Here is an 18,778-nt window from a genome sequence, read left to right as displayed (position 1 = left end):
TAAAGGCAGGGAAAGAAACTGTAGGGTTTGGATAGGCAGTGGAGCCACACATTCAGGGATACACACACTGCTAGGGCCTGCTAAGGAAAGCATTCCAACTGCAACTTCAAAAAAGGGAAAGAAAGCCCCAATCCAAGAGGACATCTTATTTCTTTCAGGACACCATTACTTTCCCACATGACAAGCAGACGAACATAAATCAAGCTCACATACAGTGTATCAATTCTTCAGATATATTTACACTTGTAATTACTTTGGAGTCCAAGAAATCCATCGTTCAGTCTACAGTGTATTTGTAGATTTGTGTGCTGAGAAATTAATTTAAAAATACAACCCTTAGCATTTTTCAGACAGTTTCAGACATGTAAAATAGAAATTTGCCTCAGCTTCTAAAACCCCCTCACAAGCTATCCATCCTCCTACTCCTAGGGAATTTTTACTGCATTAGATGGGTGTTCGGATGCTTTAAAAATTTAGTAATATTACAGATCATGAGAAAAATTTCTTGCTATAGGTAAAAGCACTCAGTTTTAGTTCCAATTTACTTAAACGAGCATGATATAGGATAAAATAATCTGTTATCCTATAACGGGATATTATAAATCAATGGCTATGCTTGTAGAATGAATCAGCATTAGTTAAGAGAACATAATTACATGTATCACCCTGTCAGTTATCTTGTTTTCTTCATACTTTTTGCTCCAGTAAAAAAGTCCATAGCAGTATGACAGTATTAGATCCTAAGAGAAAAGAAGTATTTGTATGACCTCTAGTGAAGCATCTTCTTTGCTAAGCTATTTATTGAGGTAAGTGGTAAAAACAGAATAATGAACATCTAAGGCTGTAGAACTTTGTATACTATGTAGTTCAGCACGAGAAGATTCTGCCTCTGCTTAGATCTGGCCACAGTTCAGCCAGAACGAAACAAAGCCTCTGTCCAGGGGTGTTGTTATGGCATATTCAAAGGGAATTTTACCTTTGAATGCTCAAAAAATATCCTGACATGATGGAACTTACCTTCTCCTGCAGATTCTTTTCCTAATTATCGCCCCGGTGAGGTCCCCTATTTTATCCCAGTATTTTGTCACCCACCCTGTCCCTGCGCTGCCACTTCCTCTGTCCCACCGATATCCCCTGCTCTGTTCCCGATGTTAGCGTTCAGGAACACACATAACCACGAATTATAATATGAAGGTGCTTTATTTAAAGAGCTCTGGGTGTCAGGGGTACACATACCCAAATCTGACCCGATTTGAGTTTTCGAGTCGAACATATTTTATACTCTATCGTTATGCAACTTACATATTAATTATTAAACTTACATTGTTCTATTGTATGCATTGTTTTTACCCAAGCATGAATTTCTCGTGATCCCCCCTTAGCCCCCTAACATAGTTCCCCACGTTCTCTAAACAATAATTATATCTAACCACATCTAACAATTGTATCATTTATCATATACTGACTACACAGGTGCAGCTTGACCTGGTCTTTAGCAAGCACAAGGCCTAACATTTCCCAGGGCCTGCTTTTCCTAGGGCTTTCCAAACCTAAGTCCCCGAATTTTCTAAGATTTTAAGACCTTTTATTATCACCGACAGTGCACCGGTGTTGCCATTTGCCCTATCCGGCCGTGTCCCCTGCCTGCGTCAGAGGTCTTCCTGTCCGATCTCTGAGGTGCCCCTGAGCTATCCCCTTTCTTGTCCCAGCCGTGCTCCCGACCTATCCCGGCGGGGCCCTCTCTCCTCTCCCGGCGGTGTTCCCCATCCTGTCCCGGCAATGCCCCGTAGCGGCCTCTCGCACCCGCTCCGCCTCAGGGGCGCGGCCCGCTCTGCCGGCGCCCTCGACGCTTTCTGACGCAGCAGCGGCGGAGCCCGCGGCGAGCGGGTCGTTGCCGCCAGGGGGCTGCAGGCGCCGGGGCCAGCCGTGACGGACAGCTCAGATAGCCAATAGAAGGCAGCGCAGCTGGAGGGGCGGGACGGACGCAGCGAGGGCGCAGCCGCCACCGCCCCATCGGGGGTCCGTGCCTTTGTGCGCGTCGCGTCACATCCCGCTGCTCTGGCTGCTGCCGTGGCTGCCTGGCCGCGCCGCTGGAGCAGGAGGCGCGGGAAGCACCGAGGAGCAGGAGGAGGTGGAGGGAGAAGCACCGTGGAGAACGTCGCCCGCCCGCCCGCGCCGCCGCCTGATGCCGCGGCGCTGTCCTGTCGCCGGCCCGGCAACCTGCATGGCCTGGCATGAGGAGCGCTGCGCCCTCCCGCGGCCCCAGGGCTGAGCCACCTCTCGCCGCCCTCCGGCTGCTGCTCGCCGCACTGGGGCTGCTGCTGCTGCTGCTGCTGAGCGCAGGTACTGGGAGTGTGGGGCTGGAAGGGACGGGAGCACAGCCGGGTGCCCAAAGACGCGAGGAGCTGGCGGGTCCTTTTCCTTCAGGGAGAGCCTTTAATGAGGAGAGATTCGCGAGCTGGGCCTGGTCCTGAGAGGAGAAGGCTGATAGGGGATCTCGTTAATGCGTATAAATATCTCCATCCGAGGGGATGGTACCAGACTCTTTCATTGGTGCACGGCAGCAGGAAGAGGAACGATGGCTTATAAACTGAAATACAGAAGGTTTCACCTCAGCATGAGGAAGAACTTCTATGTATTAAGGGTGACAGAGCACTGAAACAGGCTGCCAGGGAGGTCATGGAGTTTTCCTCTCTCGGGACATTCATACCCCACCTGGACACGTTCCTGTGTCACCTGCTCTAAGTGATCCTGCCTTGGCAGGAGGGTTCGACTAGGTGATCCCCATTCCAGCCCTAAAAATTCTGTGATTATGTGATTTATTCGACTGTTTGGTAACTTGACAGACTTGCTCACCTAGCCTGATTTTTTGTGATTAAAATAATATTACGAATGCAGCTGAAGGGAAATAAAATTTTTGATGCTTTGAAAGTCTGGCTCTAAACTCGGGATTCCCTCCATCATTTTGCTTGGCATGGGTGTTTTTTGTGTATCTGAAAACACAGAAGTTGATTGTTGTTAGGGATTTTTTTCTGTATTTTGCAGAGAATATGTATGGCTTGCACCAAGAAATGTTCATCTTGCTTACATGAATCATGGTCATGCATAGCTGTAGGTGGAGAGTTCCTCATTCTACTTTGTTTTGTCTTGGGATTTTGACAGATTTGTGTTAGCTACGCATCACTGGCAAAACGTATTGCCCCTATAAATTCATGATTTGGCCATTCAGAGTAAGTCACGTGAGCACTGACATAGGAAGGTCAGCTAAGGGGCAGGCAAAGAAATTGCTGGTATCCTCTCGTTACTGTGTGCATTGCAGAAAACAACTATTTAAAAATGAAAAATGTTGTTATTCAGCCTATTTTCCACTTCTCACAGCTCATGAGTTTTTCATAGATATATTATGTTTTTCCTGGTTTTTTTCCCAGCTCTTCAGTGTGTTATTGTAGGCATTTTTGTGGCATTCAAAACTCGCTTTAGGATAGTGAAAAATTGCAGATAAATATTCCTACAGATGAATTTGAGTAGATAGTTTTGCAGACTTGGACAGCTGTTGCATGAAGTTGTGCACATATTCTTTATGAAGGTCCATTTTCTCTTTAGATGGCAGAAAATGCAATCTGTCTTAGATTGTGGACTTCCTGGTTTTAACCTGAGTGAAAAGTGTGGCTCTGTTTCCCTTAGTGTGTCTTGTTAATTTAATTTTTGCTCCTGGTAAGTTCTTTTTTGGTAAAAGTTACCTTCAGAAAGCCGTTGTTAAGTCCCCTGGGAATCTGGAGGGGTTTCAGATCATACTGTGAGAGACTGTGGAGGAGACAACTGTAAAAACTCCAGTTTGCTTGCAAGGGTGTTAACTGTGCTTTTTTACTGAAACCAGGGCATGACTAGTTTGCTCTGTAAACGGAACTGTGTAGCAGTTATATACATCTGATAAGTACTTCAGGCTTTTGTTGGGACAGTGTTTCTCTCCCCTTTGTCTTATTGCTGAATTAGGCTTAATTTTTTCTAAAATGCAGTATTTCCCTGACAGGTGAGCACTCTCTTTCAAGTTTCTTCCAAGTTTCTTTCAAGTTGTTTTCTACAGTACTTGTGGGAGTGGAAAGGGGTTGGCACCTAAGAGGTTTGCTTTTATGTCTTTCTGCTGTCTATTTTGTGCTTAGGTGACTGTCAGCTGCACACATCTTGTGGAATCCAGAAGTGCACCACTGATTTTGTATCCTTCACTTCACATCTAAATGCAGCTCTTGAGGACTTTGATTTGGAGTTCTGCAAGGCCCTGCGGGCGTACTCTGTGTGTACCTATCGCAATTCCAAAGTATGCCGTGGAAACCTAGTCTACCATTCTGCAGTGCTTGGGATCGGTGATCTCATGACCCAGAGAAACTGTACCAAAGATGGACCCACATCCTCCACCAACCCTGAAATGACCCGTGATCCTTGCAATTACAGTGGCTACACAGAAGCGAGAGAGCATCATGGGGGAGAGAAGACTCCTCCTCCTACTTATCTGTTTTGTGGCTTGTTTGGGGATCCTCATCTGAGGACTTTCAAGGATCACTTCCAGACGTGCAAAGTGGAAGGTGCTTGGCCCCTCATAGACAATAACTACTTATCAGTACAAGTGACCAATGTGCCTGTGGTCCCAGGATCCAGCGCGACTGCTATAAACAAGGTACAGATTTTTTTGTGCACTGTGCATGCACGGAGAGGTAAAAGGCCAAGTCAGTTAAGTAAGCTATTTAGCCCTTAACAGTGAAGTGAAGCTTGAGAATCTTCTCTGCAGTAGTATAAAAAAGTAAAACTCTTAGCATCTTCTTTAATGGGCATCAAACAAAACAGGTTCTTTTCTTTCCTCTGCTCCTGCTTATTACAAGAAAACCTGTGCGTTTCACCATACAAGCCTGTAAGGATACTGATGTAACACTTTGAAACAGTTATTGATTATTGAACATCTGTGACTGCCTGTACACTAACTAGAAATATAAAAAAATCATACAATGCTTTGGGTTGGAAGGAAACTGAAAGATAAAAAGAATGTATGTCTCTGCTTTTCATTAATTTTCTAAACTTCACAGCTATAACAGTAGGAAACAAATAATACTGGCACAAGGAACTAGTTACCAAAATACTGATGGTTCAGATCAGAAACAAGAGGGCAAACTGCAGAGGACTGAGAGGGGGTAGCAAGCTAAATGCTTGTGACAAGGACTTAGTACCTTGGCTTTACTAAACGAGCAATGGCCTTGAAATTGTGCCAAGAATATTAAACCCTTGTTGAGACAGGCATGGCTTAAGATTGAACTCCTCTCAGATACTTGAGTATGGAGTAGGAATACATCCACTAGTATTTGATAACTGATGTTATTTCTTTAACTTAAGGAAAGTCCTAGTCTCTTCCTGCTGAATGCAGGTAGCAATTATGTCCATCAATTACTTGAGCCTGTTTTTGAAGCTGATACTGCCACATACCTCTTGGAATGAAAGGGCTTTGTAAAAAATTGTGGTAATGTAGCTCTTGTGTTGTCAATCTATGTCAGGCTATATGTGCACAGCTTCAAGACATTTACACCAAAGAATTTTCACTGTGTTGTTAAACCTGGAAGTCGATATTTTAATTACTAGGAGTTGTCTGTCACAATAGGGTAGAGCCTACACATCTTCTGTGGAATTGGCTGAGCAGTAGTATTAATAGTAGGAAAATCAATTTTACTGTTAAGTTTGTGCTGGATTCTGAAGTATTGACTAATGGCAATGCTTGTATGAGTGAATAGACATTGGAATGAAGCTCAGAATTACATTTTCTTAACTTGTGCCAGTTTCAAAAACAGTCTTCATTGTGAATGAGCTCTGAAGGTGTATACAGTAAGAGAATGATGCTAACATGAGTAAGCTTTGCAAAAGAGACCTATGTCCCCTGCAGTTTCCTCCACTGGCTTTTCCTAAAGACTCCTTAAAAAGTGGAAGAAAAAGCTGCATTTCATAATCTGCAGTAAGGTTTTATCCTCAGTTTGGCTAAACTCTTACGGAATTTTCTTCATTTACTTGTTCCTGATAGTGGTAGAGGAAAAAGTTAAGGCTCTTGTGTACGAATCATGTGGATGGCTAGGACTGTAGTAGATAGGTGATCTTAAGTTTAGCCACATTCTGAAAATGACTGACTGTGGTAGCACATTATGCTAGTATATGTCCTTTCAAAGAGATAAGAACACCAGTAGTAAATGTATGTACATGCTCAAGGAAAGTATGGTTTTAAAAGGTGTGCCTTCTGCCTTTATTTATTCTCAAGAGGTTGGGTTTTTTTGGCTTTTTCTTTGACTTGGGTAAAATGGTTTTTTTCTTCTCTTCTAGTAGTCCCTGTCATTGCCCGAGTACAGCTAAGTGTGCAGAAACAATTAAATAAAACAAAATCTATGGTTTACAATATTAGAAATATTTCTAATGTTGAAATATATTCTATCATATCTTATATGTTGCACAGTCCTTGAATTTTTTCTCTTTTTTTGGCACCTGTGGTAGGCAAGGAAGGTTGTTTGAATGTACAGGTGACTTACCTTCTAAGTTTTAATATCTCTTATGCATGGTCTTGACTCTGTTATTTCTAGTACAAACAGGTTACTGTAAATGAAATAGAAAAGGCTTGTTAAGCTACACTACCACTGCCAATTTCATTCCCGTAACATTTTCCTCTTTGTATTTCCTTGCAAGTATTCCACTTTGATTGTGGTTGACTATCTGGTGCTGGATGTACTTAACTGATTTTGGCCACAGGGCCAAAGCTGTAGCTTAAAGGACTTTTAAACAGCTACACTTCAGTGCCATTTATCTATATAGTGTAATCCGTAGCTGAGAGCATGCCAGTAGGTCTTCTACCTTCATCATAAAGAAAATTTTCAGCAGTTCCTTTTTGTTAGTCTGGCTGTTTTTTCATTGCATGTATTTGAAATAGATGTTTAATGGGAAATAAAAATAGAGGTATATGCTGAATTTAAATTGTACAGAAGCCAAAGCAAAATCTAACCTAATTAGTCCTCTCTAAAGCAGGCCTAATGCAAGGAAGGACAATACGAGTAGATTTAGTTTTTCCTGTATCATTTTTCAGGGAAGTGTTTTAAGAAGCCATAGAAACAGAATGGTTAATCTTCAGCCCATTGTCCTTTTGAAAGGTGCAGACCATCACTTGCCCTTGTCGGGAGTTAGTACGTTTCACTTTTATCCTCAAGTAAATGTGATTTACTTGTGCATTTATCCTACTTTTCTGCTGTACCAGTCTTTGAGGGAGTTGGTAATGAGGGCAACCTTATGTGTGAAGTTTTCTTCTCTCTCAAAAACCTAAGAGACTATGGGAACCCCAGCAGTCTGAGGACTATCCAATAAGTTCATAAAGGACAGGAGAATGCCTGGAGAACACATCAAGTAGGAATGTGGGGAATAAGTGCATGTTATTTCTCCCCTACTCCTCACTGTGCATCTGGCATGAGAGTATGAGAAGCAGGAAAAATATCTCTTTAATTCCTTAATTGGAAGAACACATCTTGTGAGAGTTGTGTACTTAAAATAATGCTCTGGAATTTGTTTGTAGGTATTTTGCATATTTGTGTTACTCACAGTAACATCTTTTTTTCACCATGAGAACAGCTCTTTTACGTTCTGTGGTCTAGCTGAAACTTTGAAACTCCAGGTTTTTGAGCGTGCCTGATGTGCTTATGCCGCTTGGCATAGGATTCTAGGGCCTTTCAAATGGAAAAGGAAGATCATCAGCAAGTAACTGGGAAACTGAGTATAAGCTCCATTTTCTTTTTATTTCTGACAGACTTCTTGCATAGATTTTGAATAGGTCACTGGCATTATTTATGTTTCATTTCTGCAACTCTAGATAAAGAAAGAGCTTCCCTGTCTTGGAAATGGTTTTGCAAATACCCGAGAATAAATATCTATTACAAGGAGCAGGTAGGAAGGATATTGTATAGTGCATTAAATAGAAAGCTGGGGTTTTAAAATTTTATTTATTGTATGCTTTATTTGGAGTCTTTATAGTCTTTTGCTGCTGTGACAGGTGTTCTGCATATCGCTAGACTATTTGGCCCTGAATAGCAAATGAGGCAGAGATGCTTGGGCTTGCCAATGGAAAGCTTTCCTTCTTGTTTGGAGGTGTCTTCTTGTTTGCATTAATTGGAAATTGAGGTTTTCCTTTCCAGGCATCTTATAGTAGATAGCTTGAGGCTGAGAGAGTGAATTTAGGGGCACAGAGAAGGAGAAAAAACTACAGAGCTTTTTACTGTAGTGATTTATTTGGTATAAACCTTGCATCCTGGGAATTGGTGCTGTCAGCAGGGTAAAGGAGTTTGGGGGATAAATGTTCTTTTACCCAGAGTCAAAACACTTTAAATACCTCTTTTGTAGTGTGGTTTCAATTTTTGCAGGAAATCATTGCAGAGTGAGCACAGTGTAATAGAAAAATAACTAAAAGGTAATTGGAAGATAAATGTTCTAAATGTTTTCAGTAGAAAGATGAGGTATCTTGTCACAACTTGTTGTTCTTTTCATCTTTATGGACATTTTGCTTAAGGTAGAGATGAATTTGTCTTATTAAGCAGAAGTAGCTTTATATTACAGTTTTGTTTGAGGTTGCAATAGAATCATTTAGGTTGGAAAAGACCTTTAAGATCGAGCCTAATCGTAAACTGTCAATTCCACCACTAAACATGATCCATGAGTGTCTACATGCCTTTTTAACATTTTTGGGGATGATGACTCAAGAGGCTGGCATGTGCTCCAGTGCTTGATGACTCTTTCAGTGAAGAAATTTTCTCTAATATTCAATCTAACTCTTCACAGTGCAGCTTAAGTCCATTTTTTCTCATCCTATTACTTGCTACTTGAGAGGAGAGACTGACTCCCACCTGTCTACAACCTCCTTTCAGAGACTTAAAAAGAGCAGTGAGGTCTGCCTTGAGTTCCCTTCTCTCCAGGCTGAACACCCACAGCTCCCTCAGCCTCTCTTGATCAGGCTTGTGCTTCAGATCCTTCCCAGCTCTATTTCCTTCCTCTGGGCTTTCTCCAGCACCTCAGTGTCTTTCTGTTTGTGAGAGGCCCAAAACAACACAGGATTAGAGATGTGACCTCAGCAGTGCTGAGTACAGGATACAGTCACTGCCCTGGTCCTGCTGCCCCCACTGTCTGACACAAGCCCCAGTGTCCTTGTCTTCTTGGCCCCTAGGCCCACTCTGGCTCATGTTCAGCTGGCTGAATAACCAGCATCTCTAGGTCCTTTTCCGCTGGGCACTTTTTCACTCAATCCTCCCCAAGCTTGGCGGTGTTATAATAATGGTTGAAGTTAATGATGTTAGAGATCTTTTTCTACCCAAACCTAGAATTCGATGAAATGCATAGTAAAATAACATGTAGTGATACCTTCATCATTCTAATTGCATTGTGACACTAGGGAAGACAATTAACTCAAGAGTTGAAAGTGATGTTTTTGTTTAAGGCACACAAGTCAGGGACCTTCTACAAATACATAAGGGTCTTCCCTAGAAATGACAGTTTTACAGCTTCAGTAACACCATCTTTGAAAGGTTTTGCATGTGCAGTGGAATTTTAGGAAACTTTGTGATCAGTATACTCATCAGTACTGGCATCGGTAGGAGTGGGAGGATAAAGTCCAAAGTGAAATGTGCAAATTGTATGTGTGGGGTTTTTAGTAATCTTAGTATAGCTGATGTTTGTTTATTGTATCCTCAGATAAGCCTCTTGAAACCTATATTTTCATCTTTGGCTCTGTATTTTCATATTTCATTTTCTCTGTATTTTCATCTTTGGGCTCTGTATGTGCCCAAAGAAAAAGGCTGATACACTGATAGTTTAAAAAATCTTTATGTGAAGATTTTGGCATTTGAATTTTTCCATCCTAAATTTAGAAAGGGCAGCTAATCTCTAGTCTACTCGCAGTACTGCATAAGCAGCTTAGTGAAGGTGTTCTTGGGACTCAAAGTATAAAGAATACTGTAGGTAGATAAACATATATAACATGTGTTGAGTTTGTTAGAAATAACCATTCTCACTTTTTAATGTTCTCTGTTACACTGAGAATTTGAAGAGAGAAAGCTCTGCAGTGAAATTTTCCTTCATCTCCCTTTGCAACAGGTTCTGGAGTATCTGTCAGTACCAGGGCATGATACTGAGATAGGAGTGTGTAAGGCAAAGTCCCTGCAGCACTCTGGTTTTACTGATCTGGCCTATGCATTAGATGGATGTCACACAACAGACCACAGAATATTAAAAATCAGTGTCTTGAGCTGCAGTGTTTAAATACAAGTATGTCCTTGGAAAATCTTAATGGTCTCTGTTAATTCTCTAGAGTGTCCTTGCAACATACATCGAGGCCTTTATTCATCTAACAGTCTTTCAGCTCTCATTCAGCATCCATTGTTATTGCTAATCTTAAATCAGGGTAAAGGCTTCTTGTTCTTTCTCTGTGTTCTGAAATGGTGTGCATTTCATTCTTGTAAATGAGGAGGTTCTGGAGAGAGCAGTTTGGTAGCTGCTTCCTGATAAATTTTGCAAGGTGACTTGCTTAAATGTTTTAACAAGCAGCCAGTTTGGTGTCTCATTAAAACAAGAGACTTCTTTTTGGTTCCAGTGTTGTTCAAGTGCTAAGGACATTTAGAGCTTTACTTCTGTAGGTGTGTAAATCATTGTTTACTCACAGAACAATGCAAATGTGCTCAAGGAAGTATCAATGCTTCTTTGTCTGAGCAGGCTGAGATAGAAGTCTGTCTCATCCAAACTGTGTTACACAAAATAAAAGGCCTTTTACTGCCCTATGTTCTGGATTATATGCAGAATTACTAATCATTTGAGAGACCTCAAGTTTCTCTTCTGTACATTGCAGAGCTTACTTTAGTAATCACAAAGCTGTGGGGTGATCTTTACAGCAACCAGGGCACTTGTGCTTTTTCTGGATTTTGGGCATAAGCATTCCAGCTTAGCTCTGGTTCACAGACATCACTTTACTGAATTACTTGACTACAGATGGTTTCAAGCTGTATAGCTGATACATCTCATGCTGTATAACTGATTAATTAAAGAAAAAACATTGAAAAATCAGCAGTAGTGAGAACATATGAAGTCAAAATAGTAAGTATTGTCTGTGTTGTGAGACAAACACTGACAGAGCCTCAGCCATCTGGGATGAACCAAGTATTCAAAATAAATGTAATATTGTTTAGGGTATGTCTGCGTACGCCAAAGAAGAAATTGTTGCAGTGGGAGGAGAGAGGTGGGAAGACTCGTGCCTTATACAAGTGGTATAGAGATGTGAGGCTAGTGAGGGCAGAGGTTTAATTCAAATTGTTTGTAACTGCCTCCTGATTTAACCTCTCACTCTTACTTTAAAACAGGCAGAAATAAAAGTTGTTGTGCAGAAGTATGATGGTTAACTGAAACTAAAATCTGAGGCTGCTGATTTTATGCTTAACATTGGTTTAAAAATCCCTTCTGATATGTTTTGAAGTAATCTGAGTGTTTTAAGAGACTACTTAAATCATAGACTGTAGCTAATTTGATATAATCAATCAATGATGAAAATAATTATTAAAGTATCTATTCTTGGTGCAAAATGTCTTTTGACCGTTTCAAAAAGTCATTCTCCTCTAGTCATCCTTCTTCTAAAGGAAGTAGCATATCTGTTTGTAATATTTAGATGTGAATTCTCATTCTGATTTTTGTTTTAGGAAAAGCTGCTAGACACTCCAAACTTGGTCTGCCTTACAGCCTTAATTATTCCCTTCAAGTAAGACTGGAGGACCGTGTTTTTGTTTTGTTGTCACTTACTCCAATAAGTAGAAAGGTTTAATAGACTAGTTCTAATTTAAAAAAAAATATTAATTGCTTTATGCTAATGATTTTGATGTTGAAAGTCGCTCATTCTTCAAATGCACATCTTTGGGTATCTTTCAGTCTTGCCTTGTTTCTCTGTGGACACATTTCTAACAGCGTGAACTTGAAGTGTCAAATCTCCCAGTTCCTAGGACTGATGTATCCAGTATGCTGTTGCTTTCCTAGTTGTTGTTCTTGGTCCTGATTATACCTTCCACTGATTTTGCATGGTCTCATTCTGGTTTTGCCTTAGTTACCAGCATTGTAGGAATTACTCTGTCCTTAGGCTTCTATGTCATTGCAGGATGCATGCCAAAGGGTTAAGAAGCTGTTGGGCAGGAGGCAGTTGTGATGCCTAATAAAATATAGAGTGTTTTCCTTTCCTGACCTCAAGGCTGTTGCCACATGCTAATAGTCTTGCTTCCATATCAACATGAGAACAAATTGAACATTTGCTGTCCGGTAAAATACTGCTTTAAGCGTGTGCACAGTCTGTTTTCTGTAGGCATGAGTTGTGGACAGCTATCAGGTTTTAAGGTAGTTCCAGATGTATTCAGTTACAAAATGGAAAAGGGATTGAGATGATGATTTCTTTCCACTAACTTTACTGCTTTTTCCTCTCCCCCACAGATAACTGTTATCTTCAAATCATACCAAGACTGTACAGACCAGAAAGTATATCAAGCAATGACTGATGACTTGCCTGCAGCTTTTGTTGATGGTACAAGTGGAGGAGATGGGAACACCAGGAGCTTGCACATTGTGGAGAAAGTCAGTGGCAAATATATTGAGATTCATGCTAGGTACATTGGGACCATGGTGTATATCCGCCAGCTTGGGCACTACCTGACCCTGGCCATTCGCATGCCCCAGGAGCTGGTCATGGCCTACGAGGAGAGCCAGGATCTGCAGCTGTGTGTGAATGGCTGCCCTTCCAGTGAGCTTATTGATCAGAGTGGCCACCTGCCATTGCCTGTGATGGGAAAGCTGCTTCCTTGGGGTGCTGCAGCTCATCCCCGGTCAGGGTACACACTGGAAACAGCCACCACGAAATGCCATGAGAAGATGCTTGTGAAGGACATCTATTTTTATTCCTGTGTATTTGATCTACTCACCACAGGTGATGCCAACTTCACAACTGCTGCTCACAGTGCCTTGCAGGATGTGGAGGCACTGCACCCCAGCAAAGAGCACTGGCATATCTTTCCCAGGAGTGGAGGTGGTAGTGTGGGCAGGGATAGCAAATTCTTCATCAGTCTTGGACTTCTGTGCTTGATTGTTGTTGTGTATTTGTAGGATTTTTCTTTTTTAGACTGTAACAAAATTTTGAAATATATATAGTCATAATATATTGAGTAAAGATGAATATATATGTATATACCATGTATATGAAGGGATGTTTTATCTTTGGGCATCCTCCAGATTGGATGTTAATTGTTTTCATGTATGTTTGATTCAGTATTCTCTGTATCTATTTGTTTTACAGTTGTTGAGAAGTTATTATAATGTCCCTGCACTGGGACTTGATAAAAAGCACTTTATTTTTTACATATTAAATATCTAAGTGTGTATCTGAGTAACTGTGTATTATACATGAAATACTCAGTGCTCTCTCTTCTCTAAGTACTACTTGATTTAACACATTTTTTTTTAACTGAATTAGCTTGTGGGTTTTCCCAAGAGACCTTCAGGTAATGTCAAATGTATATATTTTGAAGCTAGTGAATGGTCTCTGAAGAGAGTGGAGAGAACTTAAACTTAGAGGGAAAACACCTTTTTTTTTGTTTTGTTTTTGGGTGGTTTTTTTTGTTTTTATTTTTTTTTCCCTCTCTTCACAGGCCCTCCAGTTGTCTGTTATAGAAGGCTACAGATTTATATTTTTTTCATGGTTGGAAACCCCACAATGTATCATTCTTTGCAAAATGTTTTAGATGTGGTTCATCAGTATACCAGTAAGTATTTGTGTGTATGTAAAAGAATGGATGTGTAGTGTGTAAATATTTTAAATTGTTATAATAGAAGAATAGTTGCCACCCCCTGCCAAGGAATGTCAGTAAGGTGGTATAAGTGACCCCTGGTGGGGTGCACAGAAATTGGGGATGTAGACCACGTATTGGGCAGGTAATCTATAAATAAATTCTCAGTTTGTCTCCTAGCCAAATAAGATGGATAGGATATTGGATAGGAATGTGCTGCATACAGTTGCTACACTTCTTGAAGATGCTAGTTTACTTCTGCTAAATAAGACGTGTAAATTTTTGACCAGCAGCTGCAAACCAGGCCAGTTTATTGAAAAGACTGTGTGTGGGAAACTAAGAGGAGGAATCCCTCAGGATCCCAGTTGTGCATTTCCTTTGTAGTGTTTGCAGAGATACTTGCAAGAACTTCAACACAGGGGTTTGTGTTCCTGCTGCATCCCTCCTGAGAGGCATTATAAAAATCCTCTTTTCATGTTATTGGAGAACTCTCAGACCAGAATCTGCCTGGAACAGATTTTTTTTTTTTCTGTAAAACTAAAGAAGAGGTGGTGAAATTGGAATAAATGATACAGAAGAGTCCACAAGATTACAGAACTTAGTGTAACAAGATGATCTGCTAAGTACATATGGAGTATTTCAGCTGCAAGGTTAATCACACAGTGTGAAGGTAAATTGAAAGTGCCAAAACTTAAAAGAAGTTATGTCAGATACATACAAAGAAATTCAGACCTAATAAACCTAATCACAACTGTGAATGTTGCTTCACTAAGCTTGTGTTACAGCTAGAAGTTGAAGTGTGTGAGAAATAATCTTACCTGGAAGATGTATCAGTGAAATAAGTTGTGGAAATGGCTGTAGAAAGTAAAAGGAGCTTTAAATGTTTATGTTTACTGTGCACAGAAGGCAGCTGTGCACAGTACCTGTGGGAGCTTACTCAAAAGTGTCAGTCTCACACTACATGCTCTGCAGAAGGCTGTGTAATGTATTCACAGCCATTACTCATGCTGTCTGTTTGCTGGCCTTTGTCTTAAGCTGCCTTTGGATATTAGTGGCTTACATAAAAGGGTTTTTTAAGTATCTGCTAGAGCACGCCTAACGATATGGTAACAGCTTCTAACAGATGATGATAGTTCTCTGTGGTTGTGGAGTCTGACAACTTCCTTAGTAAGCATGTTGCAGGACTGGCAGAGACTGTATGCCTAATCTTTTATTTTGTGTATACAGAAGGCTCCTAAGTAAGGATATTATAAAAAGAAATAGTAAGCTCAATTGCCTGTCAAACCAAAAATTCTTTTTTTCTTCCTGGAAAACCTATCTGGAAGAAAAACCTGGATAGAGCATCTGTTAAGTGGAACATAACCGGAGAGTACAACCTTTTGTTCTTACGGTCAAGCTACAGACCTTCAGTATTGCATTTCCTTTCAGATTGCTGCTATACTGCCAGAAAATAGAAAATTATTATTACTACCATGCATTTGTTTTATGAGTTTTGAGGCTGTGCAAGTGTCTGTTTACTTATATATGCTCCAAAGTAAAGCAAGCAATTCTGCAAGCTTTGTGCAGCCTAATGGAAGTTTCATTAGTGGACATATTTTGAAAAAAAGCCCAGGAGTCTCATGGCTTTCTTCTCTTCTGAAGAGACACACAGTGCAATTTAAAATCTTGCATTCATTTTCTTCATGTAAGTACAGCTGTGGTTTTTTACACTGAAGTTATCATGCTTTGGTTATTTAATGCCCATCTATGTCTTGACTGATATAAATTCTTTTCTGTCATGCCCTGCCAGCTGTTGGAAACTGCCATCTATACAATGGTCGAACAGGACTAGTAATGATTCCATTTTTTTAAGCAGGTATTCCGTGTTTTTTACAAGATAAGCATTCTCTGTATTGTGCTGCTACTTCACTGTATTCAAAACAAACGGATTGCAGGGATCAGTGTTGTCCATTAGTTTTTATAGTCCTTGCTCTGGAGAGCAACACAGCCACAGATCAAGTACAAAGGTAAATTTGTGATGCTGATGTAAAGAATTGCATCTGATCTGATTCAGAATTATTTTTGTTTGTAACTAAACTTTGTTGAAATTAAAAGCTGCTATTAGTAAATTAACTGTGAACAAACAGTAAGATTGATTATAGTCTTTGTGCAGGGGTATATATCAGAACTCTATATATAAAAAACTATGTCATATGGAGTGTGTCAATTATTTATAGGAATTATTTTACACTTGTTTTAAAGCTTCATTTCCAGTTCCGTCTACGCTGTAACAATAGAAGAATACTCCTTTATATACACAAAATATGTACATGTCGTTGATTTAGCACATGCTGAGGGCTGGATCCACAAAAGTTCTGTATGCCTAGTTTGTGTGTGAGGTATCCAAATCCAAAACTGAGACACACAGTAAGGCCTTTTCAGCTTGAGCCCAGATGTTTCTCTAGGATCTCTAATTCTCTTCTTAGTCCAGTAAGCCCGCTTAAAGAATCTGTATTTTACTACTGAGCAGAGAAAATGAAAGCAGTTCTGAGGGTTGTACCTCTACCCCAGCCAGAGTCATATGTTGGTCATCTGCCTGGTTTACTTGCTGGGCTTTTTGGGCAGGTTCTTGACTTGCTCACTCATGTTTGGCAGGTGATGGTGGAGTTGTTTAGAGTATAGTGGTGTGAGCATTCTGCTGGAGTTTGCGAGAGGCAAGTTGAAATTCCTCTTTCTGCCTCGGTCTTTCACATCTTGTGAGAGTAACAGCTGGGAGCTGTTATTGAATAAACACCATTTAGTGGCAGTACAGGGGGATAGCTTTATCCAGACTTAGGTCCAGAGGCCTTAGGCGCCTCAAAAGAGGCTGGAGGCATACTTCAATGCTTGAGAGGTATTTCACCTAAATTCAGCAAACTAAGCCTGCAGTCTGCCTCTGTAGTTGTTGGAGTGAATGGCAACATTTTAGATTGGATTGAGTTATCTTCTGGAAATGCGTATTGCTATTGTCCAGGAAAGGAGGAAACAGCTATTTTAACAGCTGAAGTCAGGTGAAACTGGTCCAGCCCTGATGTTAAGATGATGATCTTAAATTCCAGCCTAGGTTCATACCCAGGGGCAACATATGTTCACTAGAGACAAGCTGCCTGATCTAGCACTTCCTGCACAGCTCCATGTCTCCCAGACCTGGCTGATGGTATCATCTTGGCCTGGGAAAGTCTCACACCAAAACTAGGTCTTGCCAGTAGTCTGAAACCTACGATGTTTGATTTCTCTTACAAGTAGGACTGAAGAAGGCAATGACACCACCTCATCCTTGCTGTATTGGCCCCTTCTCCCAAAGCACTCCATGTGGGTTAGGTGAAGGGTGGAAAAGAGAAATGAAGAAGCTGAAGTGGGTGAAGAGGAGACCACATGGGTAATGTCTTAGTGGTAGTGCTTCTAATTGTAATTTTGGTCTTTAAATCCCAGGCTGTTTACATTTTCCAGTGTATGATGTAACATGTATAACAAGTGTGCAGAGGAACAAGGGCTGCATATTCTAATTAGAGTATTTCATCTTTTAGGCTTTTCTTGGATGTGTCCTTGCTGCCATTACCATAGAAGTGTTTTACAGAAAGCAGAACAGTTTCAACAGCTGAGGCTGGCAAAACCCTTACATACGCTGCTGGCATAATATTAATGCATTTGACTAGAAAGAGACAAACTGTGTGAATGAGATGTGTAAACAAAGGGGTTTTTTTACCTGCTTGGGTGACTGCAATAGTTACCCTGCTTGGCTTACCATTTTTATCTGGCAGTGATAAAAGAGCAAGTTGCTGTCCTTTCTCAGGAAAAATCTCTTGGAAGTGTATGAGACCTGACTTCAAAGAGTGTATTGGAATTGAAACCACTCTATAGGTGGGGTATGTCAGAGGAATAACTTTCTGTAACACTGTACAGACATCTCAGTGGTGGCAAACCCTTGTGGGCAGGTCAAGTTAAAAAGTGGTACACCACCATCTGTGATACCATCTCTAATCCCTTACTTCTGACCTTTGTTGTGCCAGTGGTTTGGCATGACCTGCCTTCATCTAATTTTTGCTCCTTCAGGTGCTGCCAGGCATCACTTGCTTAAAACACCATCAACTAATTCTCTGTAAAAATAAGTAAGTTGATACCCAGCCACGAGAGAGAACTGTTACCAGAATAGGCTTTTTAGGGGGGAAGAAAAATTAGAATGCTTTTGCAATTATAAATCCCATAAAAAGGCCTTAATCATTAAATTGTGCCTTGCGCAGTAGTGTTTGGGATTCTTTGGAATGCTACCATTTCAGAATGATTTTTTTTTTTAATGTGCATGTAAAAAAGTCAAAGTCTCACCTTCTTGCAAATGAGATGAACTTTATGTGTGTTAAAGAGATCAATAAATAGTCCCGTTGGGAAAGCACAAACACCTATTCCTTTATAATAAGAATAATTGGTAAAAAATCAGATGTGCCTGTGTCTACGGAAATTACAGTCTTCTGCCCTTTCTCAGCAACTAGTCAAGGCTTCTTGGCCAAAAAATCCTGTAAAGATGACCCTCTGTGTTTGAGTCTTTGAGAGCTTTCCACAAGCAGGCCTCTCTGTTCATTGACAGAAGTGCTGGACCATCAGCTAACTATTTTTAAGACAATGGATGACTTTCTGACTTTCTCTGGATGCATTGTTTTCTGGTTTACTCTGATCATAAAATCTCACAATCCTGATGTTGCTGTTTCGCGGACAGAAAGAGAAGACCCCTGAAAGTGGAAACACTTTCTACTTCAGAGTTTAGACTCAGATAAAAATCCAAATTTCATAATTATGAAAACAAAGCCAAATAGAGTTCTTTCCAAAAATGTGTTAGGATGTTGCTTCTACATTGTCTGCTGAGAGCAGATTGTGTAGGGAAATCTAGTTGTCCACATATGACAGGATTTTGC

At 40.6% G+C, this 18,778-nt stretch overlaps 1 protein-coding gene across 1 annotated transcript; it reads left to right on the top strand.

Annotated features, from left to right (window-relative positions):
- Positions 1-1,927: 1,927 nt before the first annotated feature.
- On the top strand, positions 1,928-16,046 carry RGMB (repulsive guidance molecule BMP co-receptor b). The gene is made up of 3 exons (XM_058826002.1): positions 1,928-2,343; positions 4,161-4,672; positions 12,508-16,046. The coding sequence occupies exons 1-3, from the start codon at positions 2,235-2,237 to the stop codon at positions 13,171-13,173; spliced, it is 1,287 nt and encodes a 428-aa protein (XP_058681985.1). The 5' UTR covers positions 1,928-2,234; the 3' UTR covers positions 13,174-16,046.
- The last annotated feature ends 2,732 nt before the right edge of the window (positions 16,047-18,778 follow it).

The sequence above is a fragment of the Poecile atricapillus genome, chromosome Z, assembly GCF_030490865.1.
Source record: "Poecile atricapillus isolate bPoeAtr1 chromosome Z, bPoeAtr1.hap1, whole genome shotgun sequence".
In the NCBI taxonomy this organism is placed as follows: Eukaryota; Metazoa; Chordata; class Aves; order Passeriformes; family Paridae; genus Poecile; species Poecile atricapillus.
The sequence above is the reverse complement of the archived record's forward strand: the minus strand, read 5'-3'. Positions and strand labels throughout refer to the sequence as shown.

What these genes read in the sequence shown, in the direction of transcription:
- RGMB (XM_058826002.1), top strand. Translation starts at nt 2,235, where the DNA reads ATGAGGAGCGCTGCGCCCTCCCGCGGCCCCAGGGCTGAGCCACCTCTC. An exon ending in GCTGCTGCTGCTGAGCGCAG is followed by an intron (nt 2,344 to 4,160) that starts GTACTGGGAGTG and finishes TTTTGTGCTTAG; the next exon opens with GTGACTGTCAGCTGCACACA. An exon ending in GCGCGACTGCTATAAACAAG is followed by an intron (nt 4,673 to 12,507) that starts GTACAGATTTTT and finishes TCTCCCCCACAG; the next exon opens with ATAACTGTTATCTTCAAATC.